The sequence below is a fragment of the Salvelinus fontinalis genome, chromosome 28 (assembly GCF_029448725.1).
Source record: "Salvelinus fontinalis isolate EN_2023a chromosome 28, ASM2944872v1, whole genome shotgun sequence".
Lineage (NCBI taxonomy): Eukaryota > Metazoa > Chordata > Actinopteri > Salmoniformes > Salmonidae > Salvelinus > Salvelinus fontinalis.
The window spans coordinates 35,149,616-35,163,875 of NC_074692.1; the positions used below are offsets into that span (position 1 = coordinate 35,149,616).

At 45.0% G+C, this 14,260-nt stretch overlaps 1 protein-coding gene across 2 annotated transcripts in view; it reads right to left on the bottom strand.

The window, feature by feature from the left end:
• Positions 1–12,793, bottom strand: part of LOC129826636 (metal transporter CNNM4-like) — a 68,347-nt gene extending 55,554 nt beyond the window's left edge. For both annotated transcript variants that reach the window (XM_055887575.1, XM_055887574.1), the window contains exon 1: positions 11,369–12,793. In XM_055887575.1, the coding sequence (XP_055743550.1) occupies positions 11,369–12,764 (1,396 nt within the window). In that variant the 5' untranslated portion in view covers positions 12,765–12,793. The remainder of the gene's footprint in view (positions 1–11,368) is intronic.
• Between the last annotated feature and the right edge of the window lie 1,467 nt (positions 12,794–14,260).

The window sequence follows — 14,260 nt, forward strand, 5'->3', positions numbered from 1 at the left end:
GGGGTTCCCTGCACAGGTGGGGCGTGTTGGGGACAAGGGTCAGAGGGCCATGAGTAAACATGAGACAATGAGGCAACCATTTAAGATAAGAGCGGAGGGGGATAACTTTTGTTTATCTATTTCACTTGCTTTGGCAATGTAAACATATGTTTCCCATGCCAATAAAGCCCCTTGAATTAAATTGAGAGAGAAGGAAGGGGTGGAGGGCAGACAGTGAAAAAGAGGGAAGGGGGAGGGGCAGACAGTGAAGAAGAGGGAAGGGAGGTGGGGGGCAGACTGAGTGAAGGAGAGGGCAGACTGAGGAAAGGAGAGGAAAGGGCGAGGGGCAGACTGAGGGAAGGGGGTGCAGACAGTGAAGAATTACATCAACAAAATACCCCAAAAAATGGATAAGCATGCTTTGTAATGTTTCTTTAACAATAAATGTATTACCAGTAAGTAATGTGGTGTATTGTTTAATTAAATTTTTGTGACCCGAGTCTTTTAACCAAAATATCACAGATGAGACAAAAATGTTCACCTGTCCCTTTAAGGGCGGGAGGTTACCTTGGTAACGCGACTCAGACGTGTTTGTGCCTGTGAGATTGAGAGTCTGACCAGTAGCAGCCTTGTCTTCTCTAGCAGTTGAAACTCAAACAGTGAAAAATAACATAGCTTGTGAAAAAAAAACAAATAAATAGCCAAGAAACACAAGAACAAAGTCTCACTTCAGTAGACTTTAGTTTCAAGTGAATTAGACCAACTTTTATGCCTGTAAGCAGCGCTTCTGAAAATGAATCTTTAACTCAGCTCTTCACATGCGCACAGCTCCCAGCCTGGCAGTGTTGCAGCGTGAGGTGGAATAGGCTGTATAGGATTCATAGTTAATTCAACAGCTGTTCATTTACTGTGAAACAAAACGGCAGAAATACTTTGAAATCAGCTACTGCAGCATTTATTTTACTATAAATGTGATCATACTTGACAATTTTTTATCACAAATGCTAGTGAAATGCTCAACACTGTGGAGCCCTGACCACCCACCAACGTGGCTGGTGAAATAGACATCTACCCGCAGGTGGCAGGTGTTCATTTGACAGTTTCCCAACTGTCGCCTGCCTAGGCTATATCCCTGTGCTCAAAATAAAAAAAAGCTAGGCATAAAGTTATTGTTTTCAAATATGTATCATTGGCACTGGAAGCTCAAATAAACATGTATCATTGGCACTGGAAGCTCAAATAAACACGTATCATTGGCACTGGAAGCTCAAATAAACACGTATCATTGGCACTGGAAGCTCAAATAAACACTAAATAGGCACTTTTGAACTACACATGTCACAATTTCAGACATAACAACACACAACAGTCTATTTTCTGGGAATATATCTTCACTTTACCAGCATTGCTTCGCATAGACGCAAAAAAAATTAACTTGCTTTCTAATTAGAAGCGCATGACTCCGTTGACGATGTTCACGTGTGCCCAAGAACACCAAGGTAACCTGCCTAATTGACTACCAACCTGTAACACTCACATATGTAGCCATGAAGTGCTTTGAAAGGCTGGTCATGGCTCACATCAACACCGTTGTCCCAGAAACCCTAGACCCACTCCAACTTGCATACCGCCCCAAAAGATCCACAGATGATGCAATCTGCGGATCTCAACTCAACACTACCCATTCAACACTACCCATTCAACACTACCCATTCCCAACTGGACAAAAGGAACACCTACGTGAAAATGCTGTTCATTGACTTAAGCTCAGCGTTCAACACCATAGTGCCCTCAAAGCTCATCATTAAGCTAAGGACCCTGGGACTAAACACCTCCCTCTGCAATTGGATCATGGACTTCCTGACGGGCCGCACCCAGGTGGTAAGGGTAGGTAACAACACGTCTGCCAAGCTGATCCTCAACATGGGGGCCCCCTCAGGGGTGCATGCTCAGTCCCCTCCTGTACTCCCTGTTCACCCATGACTGCGTGGCCAAGCACGACTCCAACACCATCATGACACAACAGTGATCACCGACAACGATGAGACGGCCAATAGGGAAGTGGTCAGAGAACTGGCAGTGTGGTGCCAGGATAACAACCTCTCCGTCAATGTGAATAATTACAAAGGAGATGATTGTGGACTACAGAAAAAGGAGGATCGAGCACGCCCCCATTCTCATCAACAGGGCTGAAGTGAAGCAGGTTGAGAGCTTCAAGTTCCTTGTCTTCCACATCCCCAACAAACTAACATGGTCCAAATACACCAAGACAGTCGTGAAGAGGGCACGACAACGCCAATTCCCCCTGAATAGACTGAAAAGATTTGGCAACAGAGAGCATCCTGATCAGTTGCATCACTGGCAAATGCTCGGCCTCTGACCGCAAGGCACTTCCGGGGGTAGTAGCTTCCTGCCATCCAGGACCTCTATACCAGGTGGTGTCAGAGGAAGGCCCCAAAAAATTGCCTAATACAACTGCCACCCCAGTCATAGACTGTTCTCCCTGCTACCGCACGGCAAGCAAAACCGGAGCGCCAAGTCTAGGTCCAAAAGGCTTCTCAACAGCTTCTACCCCCAAGCAGCTAAACAAATGGCTAACCGGACTATTTACATTGCCTCAAACAAAAGAGATCTCGGAGACCTAACATTAATAATTGTTGACTTGCATTAAGCAAGAAAGGGTTACAAAAGTATCTCTAAAAGCCTTAATGTTCATCAGTCCTCAGTAAGACAAATTGTCTGTAAATGGAGAAAGTTCAGCACTGTTGCTACTCTCTCTAGGAGTGGCCGTCCTGCAAAGATGACTGCAAGAGCACAGCACAGAATGCTCAATGAGGTTAAGAAGAATCCTAGAGTGTCAGCTAAAGACTTACAGAAATCTCTGGAACATGCTAACATCTCTGTTGACGAGCCTAGGATACGAAAAATACGAAACAAGAATGGTGTTCATGGGAGGATCAGATCAAATATTATGACCAATTTATGCAGAAATCCAGGTAATTCCAAAGGGTTCACATAATTTTTCCTGCCACTGTGTGTATTTTTTAAAATACACTGCTCAAAAAAATAAAGGGAACACTTAAACAACACAATGTAACTCCAAGTCAATCACACTTCTGTGAAATCAAACTGTCCACTTAGGAAGCAACACTGATTGACAATAAATTTCACATGCTGTTGTGCAAATGGAATAGACAACAGGTGGAAATTATAGGCAATTAGCAAGACACCCCCAATAAAGGAGTGGTTCTGCAGGTGGTGACCACAGACCACTTCTCAGTTCCTATGCTTCCTGGCTGATGTTTTGGTCACTTTTGAATGCTGGCGGTGCTTTCACTCTAGTGGTAGCATGAGACGGAGTTTACAACCCACACAAATGGCTCAGGTAGTGCAGCTCATCCAGGATGGCACATCAATGCAAGCTGTGGCAAGAAGGTTTGCTATGTCTGTCAGCGTAGTGTCCAGAGCATCTAGGCGCTATCAGGAGACGTGGAGGAGGCCGTAGTAGGGCAACAAACCAGCAGCAGGACCGCTACCTCCGCCTTTGAGCAGGAGGAGCACTGCCAGAGCCCAGCAGGCCACAAATGTGCATGTGTCTGCTCAAACGGTCAGAAACAGAGGGTGGTGGTATGAGGGCCTGGCGTCCACAGGTGGGGGTTGTGCTTACAGCCCAACACCGTGCAGGACGTTTGGCATTTGCCAGAGAACACCAAGATTGGCAAATTCGCCACTGGCGCCCTGTGCTCTTCACAGATGAAAGCAGGTTCACACTGAGCACGTGACAGACGTGACAGAGTCTGGAGATGCCGTGGAGAACGTTCTGCTGTCTGCAAGATCCTCCAGCATGACCGGTTTGGTGGTGGGTCAGTCATGGTGTGGGGTGGCATTTCTTTGTGGGGGCGCACAGCCCTCCATGTGCTCGCCAGAGGTAGCCTGACTGCCATTAGGTACCGAGATGAGATCCTCAGACCCCTTGAGACCATATGCTGACACATGCACATTTGTGGCCTGCTGGAGGTCATTTTGCAGGGCTCTGGCAGTGCACCTCCTTGCACAAAGGCGGAGGTAGCGGTCCTGCTGCTGGGTTGTTGCCCTCCTACGGCCTCCTTCACGTCTCCTGATGTACTGGCCTGTCTCCTGGTAGCGCCTGCACGCTCTGGACACTACGCTGACAGACACAGCAAACCTTTTTGCCACAGTTCGCATTGATGTGCCATCCTGGATGAACTGCACAACCTGAGCCACTTGTGTGGGTTGTAGACTCCGTCTCATGCTACCACTAGAGTGAGAGCACCGCCAGCATTCAAAAGTGACCAAAACATCAGCCAGGAAGCATAGGAACTGAGAAGTGGTCTGTGTTCACCACCTGCAGAATCACTCCTGTTTTGGGGGGTGTCTTGCTAATTGCCTATAATTTCCACCTTTTGTCTATTCCATTTGCACAACAGCATGTGAAATTTATTGTCAATCAGTGTTGCTTCCTAAGTGGACAGTTTGATTTCACAGAAGTGTGATTGACTTGGAGTTACATTGTGTTGTTTAAGTGTTCCCTTTATTTTTTTGAGCAGTGTATATTTTACTTCAACAGATTTTAGTAAATACTTTAACACTTTTTTCTTGATTGTTGGGCTTTTAATTGTTCATTGTTGGGCTTTTAAATCAGCATTTCACTGTCAGGTCTACAACTCTTGTATTCAGCGCATGTGACAAATAACATGTGATTGGATTTGACACTCGCGGCATGTGTTCTCTCTCTCATTCACTACCATGCATTCTAATTCCAGCCTGCACACACGTGTAAAAGAAAAACCTGCTTTTCGTTAGATATGAGCTTAAAGGTTATAGGCACAGCCTTGCAACAGACACTATGTCTCAGGGTTAGGCTAACCTGGCAGAGGCAGAACATAACTAGTGTCATAAAATGTCATGGACAATGAAAAACATTGGGCTGGGTCAACGTGAAGGAATGTCGTTGAACTGTCTGTGACGCACGCACGCACGAGCACACATACTGCAATGTCCCTAACAACTGACAAAAGCACAGTACGTGGTGAGACAGGCCTATCTGCCAGCACAGATACAGACTACAAGGTCCATGTGCACAATGACAAACTACAGACACCTGAAAAACCCACCAGAACATTGGGAGAGGGTTGGCATGAGATATTCAATCTGAAACAGTGTTTTAAACATTCAAACAACCACATACAGTAGCTGTACAGTACCTTCAGGCTCTATGGCTTCCAAACTTGTCATTAGTTTTTTTTTTTATGCATTCTGTGGTTTTATTTTTGGGGGGATATTTGAGATGGTTTAATGAAGCACACTGCCCGCCCTCCAGGACATCTACAGCACCCGGTGTCACAGGAAGGCCAAGAAGATCTTCAAGGACCACAGCCACCAGAGCCACAGCCTGTTCACCCCGCTACCATCTAGAAGATGGAGACAGTACAGGTGCATCAAAGCTGGGACCGAGAGACTGAAAAACAGCTTCTATCTCAAGGCCATCAGACTGTTAAACTGCCATCACTAACAGACTGGCTCATGCCAACATACAGACTCAAATCTCTGGCCACTAGTAGCCAGACCACTCCCAGTACCCTGCCCTGAACGTACTCACTGTCACTAGCCAGCTACCACCTGGTTACTCATCCCTGCACCTAAGAGGCTGCTGCCCTATGTACATAGACACGGAATCACTGCTCACTTTAATCATGTTTACATACTGTTTTACCCATTTCTTATGTATATACTGTATTCTAGTCAATGCCATCCTATTCATCTATTGGTGTGTGTATGTATATATACACACTGCTCAAAAAAATAAAGGGAACACTTAAACAACACAATGTAACTCCAAGTCAATCACACTTCTGTGAAATCAAACTGTCCACTTAGGAAGCAACACTGATTGACAATAAATTTCACATGCTGTTGTGCAAATGGAATAGACAAAAGGTGGAAATTATAGGCAATTAGCAAGACACCCCCCAAAACAGGAGTGATTCTGCAGGTGGTGAACACAGACCACTTCTCAGTTCCTATGCTTCCTGGCTGATGTTTTGGTCACTTTTGAATGCTGGCGGTGCTCTCACTCTAGTGGTAGCATGAGACGGAGTCTACAACCCACACAAGTGGCTCAGGTTGTGCAGTTCATCAAGGATGGCACATCAATGCGAACTGTGGCAAAAAGGTTTGCTGTGTCTGTCAGCGTAGTGTCCAGAGCATGCAGGCGCTACCAGGAGACAGGCCAGTACATCAGGAGACGTGGAGGAGGCCGTAGGAGGGCAACAACCCAGCAGCAGGACCGGTACCTCCGCCTTAGTGCAAGGAGGTGCACTGCCAGAGCCCTGCAAAATGACCTCCAGCAGGCCACAAATGTGCATGTGTCTGCTCAAATGGTCAGAAACAGACTTCATGAGGGTGGTATGAGGGCCCGACGTCCACAGGTGGGGGTTGTGCTTACAGCCCAACACCGTGCAGGACGTTTGGCATTCGCCAGAAAACACCAAGATTGGCAAATTCGCCACTGGCGCCCTGTGCTCTTCACAGATGAAGGCAGGTTCACACTGAGCACATGTGACAGACGTGACAGTGTCTGGAGACGCCGTGGAGAACGTTCTGCTGCCTGCAACATCCTCCAGCATGACCGGTTTGGCGGTGGGTAAGTCATGGTGTGGGGTGGCATTTCTTTGGGGGGCCGCACAGCCCTCCATGTGTTCGCCAGAGGTAGCCTGACTGCCATTAGGTACCGAGATGAGAACCTCAGACCCCTTGTGAGACCATATGCTGGTGCGGTTGGTCCTGGGTTCCTCCTAATGCAAGACAATGCTAGACCTCATGTGGCTGGAGTGTGTCAGCAGTTCCTGCAAGAGATGCTATGGACTGGCCCGCCCGTTCCCCAGACCTGAATCCAATTGAGCACATCTGGGACATCATGTCTCGCTCCATCCACCAACGCCACGTTGCACCACAGACTGTCCAGGAGTTGGCAGATGCTTTAGTCCAGGTCTGGGAGGAGATGCCTCAGGAGACCATCCACCACCTCATCAGGAGCATGCCCAGGCGTTGTAGGGAGGTCATACAGGCACGTGGAGGCCACACACACTGCTGAGCCTCATTTTGACTTGTTTTAAGGACATTACATCAAAGTTGGATCAGCCTGTAGTGTGGTTTTCCACTTTAATTTTGAGTGTGACTCCAAATCCAGACCTCCATGGGTTGATAAATTTGATTTCCATTGATCATTTTTGTGTGATTTTGTTGTCAGCACATTCAACTATGTAAAGAAAAAAGTATTTAATAAGAATATTTAATTCATTCAGATCTAGGATGTGTTATTTTAGTGTTCCCTTTATTTTTTTGAGCAGTGTATATATGCGACCAATAACATTGGCTAAATATATATATGCAACCAATAAAATTTGATTTGATGAGCTCAGGTCATTTCCAAGGTCATTGTTGTAAATGTGTTCCCTATCAGTCAACTTACTAAAGAGTTAATAAACAATAGTCAATCTGTCTGTCTGCCTGTCTGTCTATAACTCACTCTATCTCTCAGTGATTCAGTCAGGTGTGACAGAAGGGCTTCACAGAGTGGTTTTAAAAGGTCAGCTGGCATTATCTTTCTCTCTGATGAGGAAACAATGAGACACTATGGAGGATCGTCAGGGTGACTCACAGCAGGAACACACACACACACACACACACACCATAGACTGTCCTCTCTGATACAGCACGGCAAGCGGTACCAACAGGACCCTGAACAGCTTCTACCCCGAAGCCATAAGTCTGCTGAACAAGGCTGCTAAATAGTTCATCAAATGGCTACCTGGACTACCTGTATTTATTATGTTTTTACACCAACTCTCTTGCACTGACTCTATACACACCCACACACACACACACACGTGTCTCTACCCACACAAACTTACACTTACACACACAAGAGCAAAATGCTTCTTTTTTTTCTCAAACAGCAAATGCATAGGCAACGGAATGCAGGCTTCATATATATATACATACAGTGGGGAGAAAAACTATTTGATACACTGCCGATTTTGCAGGTTTTCCTACTTACAAAGCATGTAGAGGTCTGTAATTTTTATCATAGGTACACATCAACTGTGAGAGACGGAATCTAAAACAAAGATCCAGAAAATCACATTGTACATTAGAGTGTCTAGTTTGAGAAACAGACACCTCACAAGTCCTCAACTGGCAGCTTCATTAAATAGTACCCGCAAAACACCAGTCTCAACGTCAACAGTTGAGGAGGCGACTCCGGGATGCTGGCCTTGTACGTAGAAATCCTCTGTCCAGTGTCTGTGTTCTTTTGCCCATCTTAATATTTTCTTTTTATTGGCCAGTCTGAGATATGGCTTTTTCTTTCCAACTCTGCATAGAAGGCCAGTATCCCAGAGTTTCTTGGCAATTTCTCACATGGAATAGCCTTCATTTCTCAGAACAAGAATAGACTGACAAGTTTCAGAAGAAAGGGCTTTGTTTCTGGCCATTTTGAGTCTGTAATCAAACCCACAAATGCTACTCCAGATACTCAACTAGTCTAAAGAAGGCTAGTTTTATTGCTTCTGTAATCAGAACAACAGTTTTCAGGTGTGCTAACAATTGCAAAAGGGTTTTCTAATGATCTAATTAGCTTTTTAAAATGATAAACTTGGATTAGCTAACACAACATGCCATTGGAACACAGGAGTGATGGTTGCTGATTAATGGGCCTCTATACGCTTACGTAGATATTTCATTATTATTTTTTTAAATCAGCCGTTGCCAGCTACAATAGTCATTTACAACATTAACAATGTCTAAACTGTATTTCTGATCAATTTGATGTTATTTTAATTGGACAAAAAAAATGTAGCTTATCTTTAAAAAACAAGGACATTTTTAAGTGACCCCAAACTCTTGAACTGTAGTGTATGTTAGCTAGCTGGCTAAGGCTATCCAACGCTGCACCTCTTCCAAGTCAAGGTCAGCTTCCGGTTATATTTTTTGCCACCGGGGCCTGTCGGTGTAACTGCTAGCTAGCTGTACGCTGTACTGCGTGATTGTACACATGGTTTGGATTGTGGGTTTACTAGAGCGTTAGTTTGTTGACTAATGTTAACAGGTTGGCAACAGCGTAGCCTGTGTAGAGGTTAGTGCTTATGGGTATGAAGGTTTGGTTTGGAGAGGTCCTTTGTGCCTGGTCACAGTAAGCTGTTGTGTTGTGCACTGAAGTCCACAAGCGAAGAAAAAAGGTGAGAGATGGAGAGCGGTTAGATGCGAGAAGGAATCTTACAACGAGTAAAGTGATTTATCTGTATGTGGCTGCTATTAAAGTGAACTGTGTGTGCGGGTGAGCACGTGCTGAAGCAAAACATTTCTTATACAGAAGCAAACGAAACAGGGAGAGCTAACTGCAAAAAATGATTTTGCAACTGTTAGGACTAATGATTCCACCCCAGAACAGCTAGACGCAGGCAAGAGAGTACATGGCAGTATTGCATGTGTCACTATCTGTCACCTTGATTATTCCCACTTGTCTCTCAACCTGTGTACCTACGTTATAAACTTTCATTCATATGCTACGTTGTAGCAACATCATGTTGGGTATAGGGACAATTTGAGTATTATGTAGTAGCCTAAACCTATTGATGTTACATTGAACTGGGTGAATGGAATGTGAATGACAGTCATCCAATATGCTGTAATAGAAATAAGGACATGCTCATGAAACAAATAATGGTCCTCCCTCATCTTGAACGGCCTCTGATCTACCAGCTCACATATAGCTCTGGTTTCCACCACAACTCTGTGTGGGATATTACCTTACAATGGAATAGCTTGGTCTCTGCTCTCCATGACAACACATTAGACCCTATTCACCTTTAGACTGGACCAGAGACAAGGTGTGGGGCATCGTACAGACAGAACACTCAGGACAACAGCAAATGGCAGACAGTGTTGGGTGCCATGGCAACCGATGCCAAACGGCAGGGAGTGGAACTCGACATGCAGGAGTCATGTGTTTCGCCAACTCACCATGGATACGAAACGGACAGATGCAGAGCCAGACAACACAGTGGAGGGATCATGTTGTAAATGTGTCAACCCTTGTCATGTATATCCACTATCCTTCTACGGTGTACTGGGTAAGCCAATAGAGATTAGGTGGAACAATGTTTCCCAGCCAAATCTCACTCGTCGTCCCGTAGCCCTGCCTGCCTGCCTGCCTGCCAGCCTGCCTGCCTGCCTGCCAGCCTGCCTGCCTGCCAGCCTGCCTGCCTGCCTGCCTGCCTGCCTGCCAGCCACCTCTGAAGACCTTCCAGAGAAGGAGCTGATGTGCTGCTATAATGACACTTATAATGACATTAACTACAACTTTACTCAGTCCTATTGTGATAGGCTGGCTCAGCTACATTACCAGACCGTAGTAGGATGCAGACTGCCTTGTTAATGTCTGTATGGGCCTACATTGTTCAAGGTTGAGTGAGAGGTCTGAATGAGAATTACAAGGCTACTGAGGTTCTAATTCTGAATCAATGAAAACAGAGAACTAGACACAATGTCATCCCAGTCACATGACTGATAACGAAGAGGAGGAGATGCCCCTCTTCATATATAGAGAAACACATACAGTGTGACCATTTGTTTGTCTGTCTGCCTGGCAGCGAATGAGAGCTGATGAAGCCATCTACAGTCTGTCTAGGTGTCTGACCTTGAGACAAAACCCTGGGAGAGAGTGATTAATTAAAACACATCCCTGCGAGAGCGAGAGAGAGAGAGAGAGAGAGAGAGAGTGTGTGTGTGTGTGTCTAAAGAAGCTAGGTGAATGAGAAGTTTGTACACTACAGTGTGTGAGATATGGAATCTAATGGGGTGAACCAGTAACAGGGTAGAGTCGAGCGGCTCATAGAATACAGCCTACTCAAGGCCAGATCGATGCCATATAAAAACGTAAAACAAGCCCACAAAGAATCCATAACATCTCTCTCAAAGTTCACTGAAACTGATGGAGAGAAAACATGCATTTCTGGGCCCAAATATTTGGATGTGTGTGTCTGATAAAAAGTGACAAGTCTCTATTTCACTCACTCACACACACACACACACACACACACACACACACACACACGTTAAATCCTATTAGGCCCTATCACCTGACCTCCCTCTTCCATTGGAAGAGCCCCCATCAGCCACTGCTGTCCCTGACAAGGTAAACAAACTAGGTAAAAGGTAGTAAACTAGGTAAATAACTTATTTACTGATCAGGTAAACAAACAAATTAATGTAAACAAAACCACCTTCCCTCCACGTGAGCCCCAGACAGAAGTAGTGCACTATAAATGGAATCGGGTGTAATTTGGGATTCAGCCTCCAAACAAACCTTTCTTGAACTCCTCTAACATGGAATCCAGCTTGGTGTCATGGAACACAAAGTGAACCGGGTGGTTGTAGAACTTGGTGATGGTCTTCAGCGTCGTACAGTCATCTGGATCAACAAAAGCCAGGTCCTTGACAAACAAGATATCCACAATGTTAGACCTCTCATCCTCAAACACCGGTATGCGCGTGTAACCGCTCTCCATGATCTCTGACATGGTGTTAAAGTCCAACACGGCGTCGCTGTGGATCATGAAGGAATTACTGATCGGCGTCATGACATCTTCAACAGTTTTGGTCCTGAGCTCAAGCGCACCCTGGATCATGTTGAGTTCCTCTTTGACCAGGTCATTGTACGGTTCCGTTACTCTCAGCATCTCCACCAGCTTCTCCCTGTTGTACACGGTACCGATCTCCTGGCCCAAGATGCAGTCCAGGAGTTTACTGATGGGCCATGACAGGGGGAAAGTCACCAACATGAAGAACTTGGTCACCATGATGGTGTTGGCTCCTACAGCCAGTCCGTGGCGAGAGCACAGCGCCTGGGGAACGATCTCCCCGAATATGACAATACCTATAGTGGAGGCGACCACTGCTCCCAGACCTGACCCTATCAAGTCATCCAGGAGGATGGTGAGCGTTGTGTTGACTAGCACATTACCCAGGAGTAAGGAACATAAAAGATAGTTCCCTTTTCTCCGAATGGGCTCGATCTTGCTGGCGTACCTCTTCTCCTTTTCGGTACCGCAGTTCTGGACTATCCGGAGCTCCATAGGATCCAGGGCCATGAGTCCCAGGTTGAGCCCGCTGAACATACCTGACAGTACCAACAGAGTGCAGATGAGGATACACTGGAACCACATAGGAAGCATGGATTTCTTTTCCTCAACCACTCGCAGCCTCCCGTCATCCTCACCCAACAGGTACCACTTGCCATCTTGACTGTCCCGGACGCAGAGCCCATACTCCTTCTTGAGCTCGCGCTTCCGTAGCGGCTTGATTTTCAAACTCACCACCCCGGAGGTTCCGAGGTGGCTCACGTTCATGCCACCCCGAATAACGATATCTTTGGTATATTCGGCGCAAGTCCTGTTAAAATTAGCATTATTGCTAGTAACATCAACATGTTCATGTTCCATGAACTTGATCTGTGACGAGGTGTCAGGAAGAATCTGCAGCCCGTAGAACCTCATGAAGATGTTGCTCTCCTCTGTTACTTGGATCACCCCGTCGTCGGTGGTAGTGGCCGGCTTGTCGCTCCTCTCCAGCCGCATGCCGAAGACCTGGGTGGGGCTACCGGTCTCCGGGATCCCCGTCTCGGCTTCTGTGCTCGCCGTACACCATAGTAAAACGATTAAAGTTAGCGTATACCCCTGCCAACCACTCCAGTCTGTCGCCATGTTTGTTTCACTCTCAGCCAACTCGGAGATGACGTCACCTACGCACTTTGCACAGCCCACCCGCATTAACATAATGCTGCGGAGCGTCCAATCCGCATCCGAGACGTCACGTAATAAAATTGAGCGAGCCCCTCTTGTTTTCTTAAGGTGGACTGCTAGTATTGTTTTTAAGGTGGACGTACACACGGGTATCAATAGCATTTCTGGCATGTATAAATGTTATTTTAGTTATTGAGATGGAACAGCGGGTATTGGTGTTTAAAGCGGCAATCTACATTTGAAATAATAACCAAGCGTTTTTGTCCCCGCCACTGGTTCGGTAGAAAGTTCACGTTTGGGGCCGCAGAAATAAATGTAGCCACTCTTAAATTCATAGTCATAACGTTATATGGTTACAAGAACTGATCTTCCATGGTATCAAAATGATAGATATTCGGCTATACAGTGTTTGTTTACATTCTTTGTTTACAAACATTGAAGTTAATCAATGTTGTATTTTGGGTTCTGGTACGACAGTTGAACTAATCTCATGAGTCATTTCTAAGTTATATTCTTCAAGAATCATTGGGTACATATAATTAACTTTATAAGTCCAAAAATGGATGTAGCAACAGCAGATTTCCCCTTTAAAGTCTGAATTGTGTTGCACCTGCTCCTATTTGCAGTCAACAGCACCTTGTTGGTAGTAAACATCCTCATCACATACATGGCTTTCTGATTGTAGTGACGAGATGATTCTGATATTGAACGTGGTTTATTGGTATTTCTAACCGACGACATGATGATCTACTGCTCTACCACTAACCTGTAAGATATTTCTGAACATTTGGACATATCTTTTCGATTGATTTATTAATGTATTTTAGTATTTGTTATTTAAATACGTTAAGTACTTTTATTTGAGTATTTTAATCATTACTTGTAAAAAAATATATAATAATAATAATAAAAATAAATAGTCTAGCAAATTGTATTTGAAAGTATTTTCAAACACTTATTTGAAATACCTGGGTTAAGTGTATGGGAGTTTAGTTGAGTCAATGTATTTGAATATTTTCAGATAAAGGCTATCTGAATTAAGGTTGCAAAGGGAATGTTTATTACTGGTATCTTTCAAAGTTTACCTGTAAACTAACAGAATTTTAAGACATTAGTGGCCATTTTGGGTATTTAAGATTATCACAAATCAAATTGTATTTGTCACACGCACCGAATACAATGCTTATTTACAAGCCCTTAACCAACAATGCTGTAAGAAAATATTTACTAAATAAACTAAAGAATGTTCACAAAAAAGTAACACAAAATAAGAATAACGAGGCTATATGCAGGGGGTATGTGCAGGGGTTTGATTTGATGAATTGTGCAGCAGTCTTACGGCTTGGGGGTAGAAGCTGTTAAGGAGCCTTTTGGACCTAGACTTGGCGCTCCGGTACTGCTTGCCGTGCGGTAGCAGAGAGAACAGTCTATGACTTGGGTGGCTGGAATCTTTGACC